The 12,614-nt window shown below is 42.2% G+C and overlaps 1 protein-coding gene across 11 annotated transcripts in view; it reads left to right on the forward strand.

Annotated features, from left to right (window-relative positions):
* The window catches only part of FGFR2 (fibroblast growth factor receptor 2), an 86,518-nt gene that overhangs the window by 4,491 nt on the left and 69,413 nt on the right, over nt 1–12,614 (forward strand). For 10 of the 11 annotated variants that reach the window (XM_030030287.1, XM_030030290.2, XM_030030292.2 and 7 more), the window contains exon 2: nt 309–565. In XM_030030287.1, the coding sequence (XP_029886147.1) occupies nt 391–565 (175 nt within the window). In that variant the 5' untranslated portion in view covers nt 309–390. The remainder of the gene's footprint in view (nt 1–308; nt 566–12,614) is intronic. The other variant, XM_030030289.1, reaches the window with a different exon arrangement.

Raw genomic sequence — 12,614 nt, forward strand, 5'->3', positions numbered from 1 at the left:
ATGTGTGTGCCTCTCGTTTTTTAAAAGCTATATTTTTCTGTCAGTAAAATAGCTCTCTAAATATGTGCTGAGAAGTGATTTTGTGAAAACAAGGAGGACTTGGTTACGCCTCAGGTGATGATGGAAACTGCTAACAGAAAATGAAAAGTCACTCACTTTTCACATATTCTTGAAGCTGGAAAACTATTTTTCCCATCCTCCTCCTCCCCTCCCTCTCACCTCAGCTCTGTTCGGGGCTTTCTGAAGTTTTTTGGTTTGTGTTTTAAGATGTTTTTGCTGACAGTGTTAAATCTCTCTCCTCCCCACAGCAGCAGCCGTCGTTCCGAGGGAGGAGGTGTTACCCTGGCCGAAGGCACTGCTTTCTCTCCATGCTTCTCTAGAGGTGTTCAGATGGGATTAAAGTCCACATGGAGATATGGAAATGGACCAGGGATTTACACTAAAAAGATGGTCAGCTGGGATTCGGGTTGCCTTATCTGCCTGGTGGTGGTCACCATGGCTGGACTTTCCCTGGCTCGACCTTCGTTTAATTTAGTTGTTGAAGACACCACGCTGGAACCTGAAGGTAAACCGCTCTAGAATCCTTAATTCCGCAAAATAAGTTAATTTTAAGTGCCTGAACGTCGGAAATAGAAGTCAAGATCTTTGTGTGCTTTGGTAAACCTAAGGCAAGTAACAGATTAGCCCTCAAGAGTTATGTTTTTTGACTTTTCCTGCTCGCACATGGGCTGTGTTCATGCAAGCACGCCTTTATTTAATCTTATGCAAGCGAGTGGTGTCAGTGATTTCACTCGGGAATGTCATCATGTTGTATAATCAAAGTGTAAGGCTGAAAGTTTTCAGGAATGGGTCTTTAAGGCAACCGGCCTGTTGCACTTACATATGTGTTGTTACGTGTCGCTATCTCAGGGAGCGAAATGGCTGTATAGCTGCATGTCTTTGTGATTGTCTTAACCTGAGAAGTTCAGAGAAAAATAAATCCCAATAGTTTTCCATCGTCTGACCTGAATGTTTAATTTTGCTGGGCACTCTGCACAAATGGTGTTGCAGCTTTATTGGTGTTAGTACTTAGTTAGAATAAATTTCTCTTTTGCTGTTAATATCCAAGAGCAATCGGTACAGTGTTTGGATTGCAAGTTCTGGAAGCGTAAATGTTGAGATCTGAATAGCAAGGAGTGCAGTTTATTACTGCAAAAGCAAAGGCTGATTGAGACCTTTACATTGGAAGAGGTGTTTTGATAAAATCTCCTATTTTGACCCTGCACCTGTTGGTGTGTTCTTCCAGGTATATCCCTTCCTCAAGCTTTGCAAAGTGGTTTTCTTCTCTAAAGAGCTAAGGAGGGGCTGCTTTTTTATTGTCAAGAGCTGGTTGTCTTTAAGAATGATTTTACTGTATTGTATAGGATCTTTCCTGCTCTCTGAGCACCTTAGGGGGAAAACGAGGCTTCCTTCATAAGGTTTTATCTGTCCTTTGGAGGATTGATTACGTTTCTAATGACTCAACTGTCAAACTGATATAATAGTCCATAGAGCATTTCTGATCTGGCAAGCGTGCTGGAGAGGATTTGGCCTTCACATGTTCTACTACTCATGTCCACGGATACAGCTTTGTTTTTATTTAATACATTTTCATGCAAAACTTATTTGTTTCTATCCACTGCCTCTAAAAATAGACGTCACCAGCTAACACCACATTTTTAGAATCCGTTCCAAGTACATTTTTATTGATGGCAGGGGATGAACTATTTAGAGACGATGAGCCCTCCTCCCTAGCAAGCATTCCTGAAAAAAATTAACAAAGTTTAGCAATATTGTCATCTGTCAGCCATAGAGATTGTTGATAGCAAAGATTTTCGTTGTTTTTTTTTTTCCTCTTGAAGGTAACTCGAGAATTAAAAAAAAGCCCAACTCTCATCACCACTTACTGTATGATTTGTTAATTGCACATCTGGTGCCTTTTTGGCTTTTCAGAGGAATGACAAAATCGTGAATAATTCTGTTTCCAGATTAGCTGTTTGTAGTGAGGTCCCCTAGTTTTAGGGTTAAACCAGAAAAATGTGATTGCATGATTGGTGGAGTATTTTACAGGGAGAAGAGTAATATTTTTTGAATGATGCCTGATAGTTTTTCAGCTTTTCAGGGAAAGAATAGCTTTTATTATTTTAAAAAGCACAGTTTAAAAATATGTTTCTTCCACAGTGAGTATCCAGGGTGTGGAATCTGGGTTTTATCAAAGAGTAAATTGTTAAAAAGGATTTAAAACTTCTTCCCTGGGCAGGAATGCTACTGACATGAAACAATTTTAGACGTGAGAACCCGAATCATTACCAGAAACAAGGAGGGAAAAAAAAAAAAGCTTCTAAGTTAATGGTATAATAAGAGCTTTTATGCTGCAGAATACAGGGAATTGTGTGGGATTTATATCTGAGATTTAGGAAATAAAACCTCCTTTATGTACTTCGTTAAACCCCCTTAAAAAAAAACAACTAAGTTTTTACACAATCACCTTTTCTGGGTTCTATCACTGCCACCCACAAGCTCTCCAAGCTGAAAACAAAACAAAAAACCCTTCAAAAAATCTCTTCAAAGACAAAGCAGACTTCTTTTTTAATTTAGTAAATGCCAAACATTTTGGCCACAGCTAATTTGGGGGGTCAGGTGCTCTAATAATGTAAATTTTCGGTAGGGCTGCTGACTGTGCAGTCATTAGAGCTATGACATTTCATACCAGCTGAGAAGGTCGACGGGGCCATGACCTTTGGTGACACGTGTTGATCTCTTCCTTAGTCTTCCTTCATGGACATGCCCTGAATTTTGTCTTTTTTTTTTTTTTTTTTTTGATGTTAGGTGCTTTTGTTGTTACTATTTATTGTCTTAGTGACTCAGAATATTCAAAAAGCTGTATGCAACGTTAACAGGAATTGAGATTGTGGCTTTTTGTTCCTTCGATTGTAAGGGAGAATATACTCTTGTCTCTTAGCTAAACATAACTTTAGGGACATTTGCAACCGTTTTCTTCACAGTATCTGGTTAAGTATGTACTTTAGTACAAGCGGCATTTATCTAATAGGGCAATCGACTGCGTGGGTACGCGCAGGATACGTGCACGAGATTGTCATGCGTCAAGGTACGTTACTTGTGGTTATCCGCAGTCAATCTGATCTCTTCGGTAGCACGCTTCTCTCCGGGGCTTTTCTAAAACGCTGGACTCGTCGAGCTCTGGATCTCATCTCCGACCGTGAGATATCAACGCTGGTACATAGGAAAGTATTAGCGCCGAAGGTGGTATCTCGAGCCCTGGTAACTTATAACGTCAGTATTGATACCGTGGGAGCTCGCTAAGGGCTGGATCCCGAGCGTGGTTGTCATTGGCGGTGGTGGTTTTCATCCTTAAGCAGCGTGAGCGGAAACAGGAGCTGTGTGCGTTAGTTTGGGGACTGTCAACTGTCGATTTGTATCTTGCATCAAGTGTTTACGTGTATGTTTTTTGTCCTCGGGAGTATAAAGACTTTCTGCTTTTAAATATTTAGAAGTAAGTCTACCCCAGTGTGTACAAAGGAGCCATTCTCTTTCTGTGTACCCAGGCTATGAAGGCCTTTGATGATAGCCAACGTTTCAAAAGGGCTCTGACCGCACACATAGGTTGAAGGGTTACTTTGTGAACTGAATAATTAGTTTAGACGTATATTTGATAAATAGCAAGCTCTCCCTTGACCTTCCCTTGCCCAAGCTGTGTGTTATCGTTCTGCCGGGTAGCTAATTTAGTCTCTTCCCCACGTGCGATGCCTTGACGCCGTCCTTCGAGCACCCACGCTGAGCCCTCGCCTGGTGCAGTAGCAATGTGTTTCAGTTCCTTTAATTTAGGTCAAATTTCAAAGGACTGATTTAAGCTTTCCACGAGGGACAGCCTAATTCTGTGTCCGGTGAAACACGCGGTAGTTCAAAATGGCCTTAAAGGTGCATTTGGGAGGTTCCTAGGAGCGGCAGTGAAGGAGAGAGACCTTCTTTAATGGGTGATGTGGACTTATGGTGGGCTCTGAAGTGACTAACCAGTTGTCACTTGGGTTTTAACTCGGTCGCAGCTATTTGCTGGCACTCAACAACATACAACTATAAACACATTCAGTGCAATACCCAGAGCAATACCTTCCTTTTGTTGTAAAAATATTGCATAATATGAGCAACATACCTTCATTTTTGTAAAAGCGTTGGCAGTGCTTAAAGGTTAAGGTCCGTGCCGCTGCCATCCTGCTGCGAGGTGCTGGGGCTGGTGGGACCCCGCGAGACGATCATCTTCCCGGGGCAGACGCAGTGGAGACCCACCAGGATGCTGCTTCCAATTTGGTAGGGAAAATAAAGCAAAAAGTTTACCCAGGGTTCCTTTGTTACCGTTTTTTGGTTTTTTTTTTTACAAGAACAGTGGCTTTGATATCTGCAAGTTATGATTAACAATTCAAACTGGTTAGTTAAATCGGAGGGTTGGTGTTTTTTGGCTTTTTTTTTTTTTTTTTTTTTTTTTTTTTTTTTTTAAGGAAGGGCAATTATCACAGCCCATTATAGAGGAATGTGACATCCCCACAGCTTTGGGTGAGGGTTGGATGCCCTTTCGGGGATCCGGTTCAGTAAGTTATTTGGCCCAGTACAGGAATTGCTAGCTGAGATTCTGGGGAATTGTACAAGCAGCCAGATTAAATCAGTCTTAATGTGTCCATTCTGCATTTAAAATCCACAGTCCTTTAGCTGGGGCATGGTCTTGAGCTGCAAACTAATTGGGCATGGGTAGGGTTGTTATTTACAGTCAGTGTTGATGAGACACTGGGAGTTGGTAATGTGTCAGCATGGCAACTATTTTGCAAAGTAGCACAAATAATTGCACGTTTCGGGCTTATCTGCCATACAATTGCAGCTTTTTGAAGGGGGGAAAGAAATATTAACTTTTAGGAATTTGATTCCTTTAGTGGTTTTTTTTTGGAGCCAGAAGATTTTCAAAGATGCTGAGTTGTGGGGTTTATTTATTTATTTTTTTTTTTTTTTAAAAAACCACTTGTATAGATAAAACACCAAACCGGCAAGTGACTCCAACGGATGCATAATTTTCTAATTTTAAAATAGCTCCTCCTTGGCAGAGAACTTGCAACAAATTTCAGGCTATAGTAACTTTTTTACAGGCAAGTTACAAACCTTTGAAAGCAGAATTTACAATGAAAATGCTGACATCTCCAGTTATGCAAGGTTGTGTACGCATGAGACGATGGACTATTGTGGTGTTTTAATAATAACCATAGCATAGCGCTTAATGAGCATATTTCTATATCCAGCTTCCCAGCTTCAGTAGAAATGATCACTTGCCTTTATACAAATACATCCAAAGATTAGTATTTTCTTAGAATGAATATTTAGTTTAGGAACAGATGGGAGTGCGAGAAAAATACTTAACTGTCCCTTTTTCTATCATTAATAGAAAAAAAAAATCCTTACTAGAAGGGTCAGATTTTTAAGTGTTAAACATTTGTGAGTCCTCGAGGTTGAAGCTTTAGAGTGAAAGTGGAGACTTTCTTCGAAGCAACACTCCTTAACAATATAAATCTGTGTTTTTAAAAGAACCATCACCCACTTAGGCAAGTTACGTCTTGTCTATTTGTAATAGTGCACCTGGTTTAATTAGAAGAGAAAATTTATTTCAGTGTAGTTAAACACGTGCAAAATTCATGCCGAAAAAACAACAGGAACCCCAAACCTGTCTGAATCGATGAAGAGTCTGGAGTTTTGCATCGGTGTGACGGAGAGTTCGGTTGCAGCTGGTCAGGTGGGAGCATCTTCTGCAGAGTTGGTCAGGACGCGCTGATTTGTGTTTGTGGTGGCTGTGGGAAACTGGACAATACTTGGTTTGGCATGGAGCCTGCCAGGGTAAAATTATCCTTACAGCAATTTGAGAACCGATTTGAAATTCAGACCTTTGAATTTAGGTTCAGCACATCGCACTATGTGTCTGTAGTGTTTTTTGGGGGGCATTTGGCACAGCACGCCCCCAAAATCAGAGCTGCTGTCTTGCACTGGGGACTAAACTGGCTTTTAAACTGATTGAAAGAGAAGTTGGATACAACTTTGAATACAGGCAAATCTTAAATAAAGACCAGATTTGCAAGAGTGCAGCAGCCAACGGCTCCTGTTATAATTACGAAACGTGCACTGGGAGCGCTGAGCTGTTCTGGAAGTTTGGCCCTTTGGGTTTCAATCGGAGTCGAGAGCGTCAGCGAAACTGTGCCGGCATTTACTGCTTGGGGACTGTGCCTCTCAACGAGGACAGTTGCAAAATGAGACACTCTGTAAGAGGGGTCAATATTTATGTGGATTTCTTTTTTAAACTTTTAAAACCAGCTTATAATGCATCTACCAATTACGTACAACTCCAGGTTATCCTTTCCTATCTCTTAATTATCACTGTTGATTTATTTCTTGGAAAAAGAACCCTTTTTTTTTTTTAAGAGTTTGTTATACCTGGACCTACTTCTGAGTATCAGAGTAGTCAGCACCTGGTATAGAAATGTGTCTCATGGGTTTCGCTTTCTGCTGGTTCAGGTCCTTTTGCTGCTTGTCACCACACAAATGACATTATCTGTATCGAAGAGAGGGACAGAAAGGCAAACTAAGTGCTAGCTCAATTCTACCGTGCCGCTTCCTTCACTTGCCATGCTATTATTATTTTAATTGTATTTTTAAAATGACTGTAAGTGAAAGCATTTGGTGAACCTCAGCGAAGCTGAGGAGTTGTGAGATCTGACCTACTTTCATTCCCTTCCTCACATGCCGTTGCAAGTTGTGTGTAATTATTGCTTTTCCTCCCCCGCAAAAGAACTGGCTCATCAGTTTGGGACATTAACCGATGTCGAGCAGCCTCGAGAAGCGCCAAGCGCCTTACCGTAGCAAAGCCACAAGAACTGAGAGGAGGGGAAAATGCCTTTGTACCAAGGAAACGGCTTGCATTTGTGAGGGTTTACTGGGAAGGGCAATGCGCTGGGAGACTGGAAGGGAGAAAAAGAAGGATGAGAAGCTGGTTGGGGAGGAGAAAATCATATTTTGGCTGTATTTTTTTTTTTTTTTTTTTTTTTTTTTTCCTCCTAGCTTTTCATGAGCTTCTATTTTGAAAGGAGTTTTGTGACATGGCAGTTATCACCTCAGGCTTTCTCCCAGGGGGCTTGTGGCTGTTTTCCGAGTGGGGTTTGGAGCTGGACGCTGTGGCTGGCCATGCCTTAGCAGCCCGCGCTGACCAGGACAAGTCTGCAGGAGGTTAAATTGCGGTTGGCTGGAACAGAACTCGATCAGAGCGCCATGCTGCAACTTACTTTAGCATGCAATAAAGAGTTGGGGTGTAGAAAAACTACGTAAGGTTCATGATATTCTTTCTTTAGGATGGCCTATGTGGGTGTGCAGGGCTACAGGTGAGCTGCTGGCAGGACCGGCTGCTGGGCAGCAAGGGAAAGTGTGCTTTTGTGAGACTTGCTTTGCAAGTTTGTAAAGTGCCCTGCTCAGTGTCACCGTGTTGCAATGTTTAATTTGTTTCAAGGAAAGTAATACGACTTACAATTCTGAATGCCACCCAACAGTTCTTAAAAATCATTTTAACCCCCCAATTTAAAATTTGAGCGGTTCTTGAGCTTGGTTCTATTAACCACAGTTTAATCATGAAAAATAATCCTGTTTAGATATTACAGTACCCAGATTTATCTGACACTGTTTACTTGCCAGGGTAGCACAGGTATTTCAGATGCACATGGAAGCTCCGTAATAAATCGGCAGCGCACCACCGCTGGGTAATAGCCCTTCTCCTAACAATTCAGAAGGGTTTGAACCATCTTCCATTAGTATGGCAAAGTGCCCAGGAGCCACTGCTGCAGTAAGGCGTGACGGAGGTGTCTGCAAGTTAAAAATAACCCTTGTCATGTAAATGGTTGTGGGCCACCTGGAAGTGCAGATAGCCAGCCTAGCTTTTAACTTCAGGGCTTGTTCTGCTACTTCTTCCTTGTCCCCAGGAACCACTGGTGACTGTTCTCTGTGTGGAGCTGGAATTAAATTAGCTCTGGCATCTTTTGACTAAATGTTGCTCTCGGTTAAAAGGGAGCCTGGTATGCCTCGAAGCTTTGAAGTACTTGGAGAATATCCTATGGTTTATGCACGTTGTGGATAGGACTTTCGAAAGCGCTGAGGGGATGTTTTGGGGATATTGTTTCCAGTGACTTTTTTCAAATCCCACTTTAGGAAGTGAGGGAAGATGAATTTCAGGGGAACAGGCAAGATGAGACTTCCAGACGAGCTGCTAAAATTAAGAGGATTTGTATAGTCAAGTAAAAATGGGACAGTGTACAAAAGAAACAACTGCTGACTTGTTTATAGGGAATCTGAATAGATGTTCTCTGCATCCAGAACTAACACTCGAACATGAAATTGTGCAATTTTTAACCTCACAGTTGTAATTTATTTCTTTTGAATGTTGAATAGCAATAGTCCCGAGCATGGCCTTCGGCAAACCTGGAAGAAGAAGGTTGTGTTTTTATGTTTGGATTTATGCTGTGTTCTGTTATGTTTTTATGTTGCTCCTGAAATGCAAATAAAGAACCCGAGAAAAGCTACAGATTGGAATAGATGCAAGAAAATACTAAACCCAAGAAAAACCCTTTGCAACTAAATATACACGCTCGTACCTTTTCCCAAGGCTGCATATCTTGTATGGAGGCTTTCCCAAGCAGACTTTAATGCTGAGTTGGACAATTGGTGTTGGTTAAATTGCTTTGTCACTTGGTTACGTGCAGAATACAGTCAGGAAGATTTGATGTTCTGCTGTTGCTGAAAGTAGAAACAATGAGAAAATGATCCTAGTCTTGGATTCTGCTTTTTAGAGAGAGAAGGTTAATTTTTTTTTCAGCTTTTCATTTGAGGTTCTGGCAAAAGGTGATTGATACATTTCCCCTTTGTGTTGTGTAATAGATTACATGAGAAGACTCTTCTGTAATGAGTTTGAAGGGTAGTTAATTATTTTTGAGATTGTATTACATGTGTGTTAGGTTTATATTGTACTCCCCAGTACGCTTAGCACAGAGACTATCGCTCTATTACTTTAGGCAGCTGATGGAACTTATGGCTTGAACAGAAATAAATGGTCAAGATTTGGTGCTTGGAACCAAAGGTTCAAATTCTGAAGATGGCCTGTAGTTTCTCATCATAGTGATGAAATTATAAAAGGCTGCACAATAATTTTAGGGGTTTTGGTGTTGCTGCTCAAGGTTGGGGGTGTTTTCTCCCTCCCTGGTTACCAAGTCTTTGTGCAGAAGACATACCGATGCTTTGCAGTTTCTTGCTCTTTCCCATATCTGGAGATAAATCCTACGGTGACTGTTGTATAAAGAAGTCTTCATCCTGTAAGGAGCAGACCGTGAAGAACGGGGACAAACAGGAAGAAATTGCAGGGCAGTTCCCAGCAGCAGGAGGTGGCCTTGCTGGTCTCTCTGCTGTTTACTTTGAGCTTGGCATGCTCTGAGTCTTCCCTGGCTTGGCTTCCAAAAGCATAAAGCACACAGCCAAGCCCATGAGCATGTGATACTTGGCATTTTTGATGCATGTTGCGTGGTTGTGCAGCCATAACTCAACGATCACAACTATAAAGACAGGTAGGAGCAAGCAGGCTACAAGTTGTAGGAATTTTTAATCTCTGCATGAAGCCTAGACAAGTACAATTTCTTTTTCTTTTGAGAAGGAGTCGTCCTCCTTTAACCATGGGGTGAGACACATCAACCCAACTGCTTTGCAGCCATCAAAGCCATGCTGAAATAGTTCATGTGCCTCACCCCGTATCAGCCGACACACCAAGTTAGCAGGGGACCTCATGAGGTTTGCCCCCACTGCTCTCTTCTGCTGGGTGTGATGAGGCCCTTGTGTCTGTAGCCAGGGCTAAATGCTGCTTGGGGGTGGTTACCTCAAGGAGTTGCAGTTCCATAATTGCTCATCTGCCAAAGAGCATTACACAAGGCAGGTAGATGTAATCACATGGAGATAACTTTTAGGTGTGTATACAGAGCTTTTTTCTTGGCCAGGGGGTCCTGCAAGTGGTGAAACTCTTTGCTGCTTACCAGAATTATTTATTTTTCTAAGTCTTCAAAGCTTAGGAAAACAAGTTAGTGCAGTGTAATATTTTCCCTTACCCGTGATGACATTGGCAAGTATTTCAATTGGAGGAGATTCACTTTTTTTTTTATGATCTTAGTATATGTAGCACTCAATAGGAGTTGACATGATGCTGGAGGTCCATGCTTCAGCAGGTCAATGTGGCTGGAAGCTCTACGCTTGCCAAAGTACCAGGCACGTATTATGTGGCAACTCCTACTTTTTGCAAGTGTTCACTTCCAGGGCAAAAGGATTCTTCCTGTTCTTCAGACAATTTTTTTTGGTCTGGTTTCATCTCTTGTACCCATCGGATGACTAGGTCCTTATAGAATAAGGATAACAGGGTTAAAGAAGATGCCAGGAAAAAATATCTCAATTTATTTTAGAGAGTCTGGCGCTTAACGTTTTGTGGAAGTCTCTGCTTTCGAATAGAGCAGCCTGGGATCTTGTTTTAAAGGAACAAATGCAGACTTACAATCTGCCACATAGTTACGTTTGTAACTATCATGGATATCTCTTTGATGGTTTGTGTTTGATGAAGTTTTTCTGCAAGGCCTAGATCTTTTTTGCCAGATTTGAACAGTTAATGTTTTTATACATTAGAGAGGGGGGAAATGATTCCTGCTCTTCAGAATGTTTTTCATGCTCTTCAGAATGTTGTTCATTGACAAGGGATTCTTTTTTTTTTTTTTTTTTTTTTTTAGTGTTTTAAAATTATGGAAGGAACTGTAGTAATTTGGAAAGGAAAGTATTTTATCAGGAGAGAGAGACTTCCTGATTATGCCTGGCATAGCTGGCAGCTGGCTGGCGGAAACACAGTACAAATAAGACAGCAGGAATCCAGTGACTTTGGAGAAGCAGATGGATGAATTGGAAACACTATTTTGTCCCCCTTTGTATAAGGGGACGTGCTTAGCTTTCGTGGCTTTGGTTTGCCGTTGGCTAACGGGCGATAGTCGCCACGGCCAGGAATGACTCTTTGCGTTTCTAAACCGGTGGCCGTTTCTTTTGTAGGCTGAGCTCTTCCTCCATCATCATCAGAGGACACGCAGCTACTCTTCGTATCAGCCTGCCAACTTAAATTGAAGGAGAAGCCCATCGGCTTTTACCTGGGAGGTGGGAGGGAAGCTTGCAAACCTGGCTGATGATACCTGGGCATCCTGATCCGGCAGAGGCTGTCTCCTGGAGAGAGCGTAAAGGCTTGGCTTTGACTCCCAAAGTCACGGGGCCCCGTGGCTGTTGTGCTTCAGGCAGAGTTCGACAGCCCCATTCCGCGTTGCTCATCCAGTGTGGTCTTGCTGGATCTTCCTCAACGAGAGGAAAAACAGGAGAAGGGGTAGGAGAAGCAGGAGGAGTGGTAGTGGTTGGCAGCCTGGGCTTCCCTGTGGGGACATTCAGTTTTGCAATGAACCTCTTGGATTCTTGACAGGTCAGGTCTGTTGACCCTTCTGGGCACGCTATGGTGAGCGTTTAGTTATTTACTAAAGCCTTTTGAAGCGCAAGTGGCTTGATGGGGTCTGAGGCTTTTGTGTTAGGGAGAGTTGTGTGAGAATCTTTGCTGGGGTTAGCTATTAGCTGATTGTTTAATTATTTGGCTCTGTAACTAAGTAACTAAATGCCTTGAGCCTTAAGATAAGCAGCTCTTTGTTAACATTTTAATAAATGGAGGCAAATAATAATAATAATAATTTAAAACCTAAGGAAGTGTAAATCTCTCGTTTCAGTGACCGAATCTTGAATAGGAGCACGATTTGGAATATAATTGTGTCTCTCATAATAATCTGAAATAGCACATTCAAAATGTCCTCAGTCCTCTATTGCGGTCATGGTTTTTATACAAACATTATTTACTCCATTTGATGGCTGGATGGCATAAGCCATGCTGCGAGACTGTATGAGCAGGGCAAAGAAAAAGTTCACATTTGTTTATTTAACAGCAGCTTGGTTTTTCACAGCGGTATTGTTCAATAGCTCCACCTACAAAGTTTAAATACTTTGTGTGCACCACTATTACGAACAAGGATGTAGCCGAGAGCAGACAATAGCAGAAGCAACGTTCCCTCCCACCTCCCCCAGTGTTTAAGAACACCACCAGAAATTTTGCACGTGCCTTTGTTGCTTGTTTTTTCTTTTTAAGGCCTGATAGGCAGGTGTTATTCACATCAGGTAATGCACCCTTGCAGTAGGTACTAATGCCACAATTATAGGATTTGCAGGAGAACTTGCTTAGAAAGGAATCCCGTGCCTCCTTCCGTGCCGAGCTCGCCCAGCGGCGGGCTGATTTACGGGCTTACGGTGGTGGCTGAAGGACACGGATTCAAGGCAGAGCTTCGGAGAGGGCTGGAGGAGCGCGGAGGTGATACCAGATCATCGAGTCTTGCTTGGTGGTGCAGGCTCTGCAGGGCTGTCTCCTCCTTCTCCCGTCTAGCTCTTTTCACTAAGGGAAAATTCAGGAGGAT

The sequence above is a fragment of the Aquila chrysaetos genome, chromosome 11, assembly GCF_900496995.4.
Source record: "Aquila chrysaetos chrysaetos chromosome 11, bAquChr1.4, whole genome shotgun sequence".
Classification (NCBI taxonomy): domain Eukaryota; kingdom Metazoa; phylum Chordata; class Aves; order Accipitriformes; family Accipitridae; genus Aquila; species Aquila chrysaetos.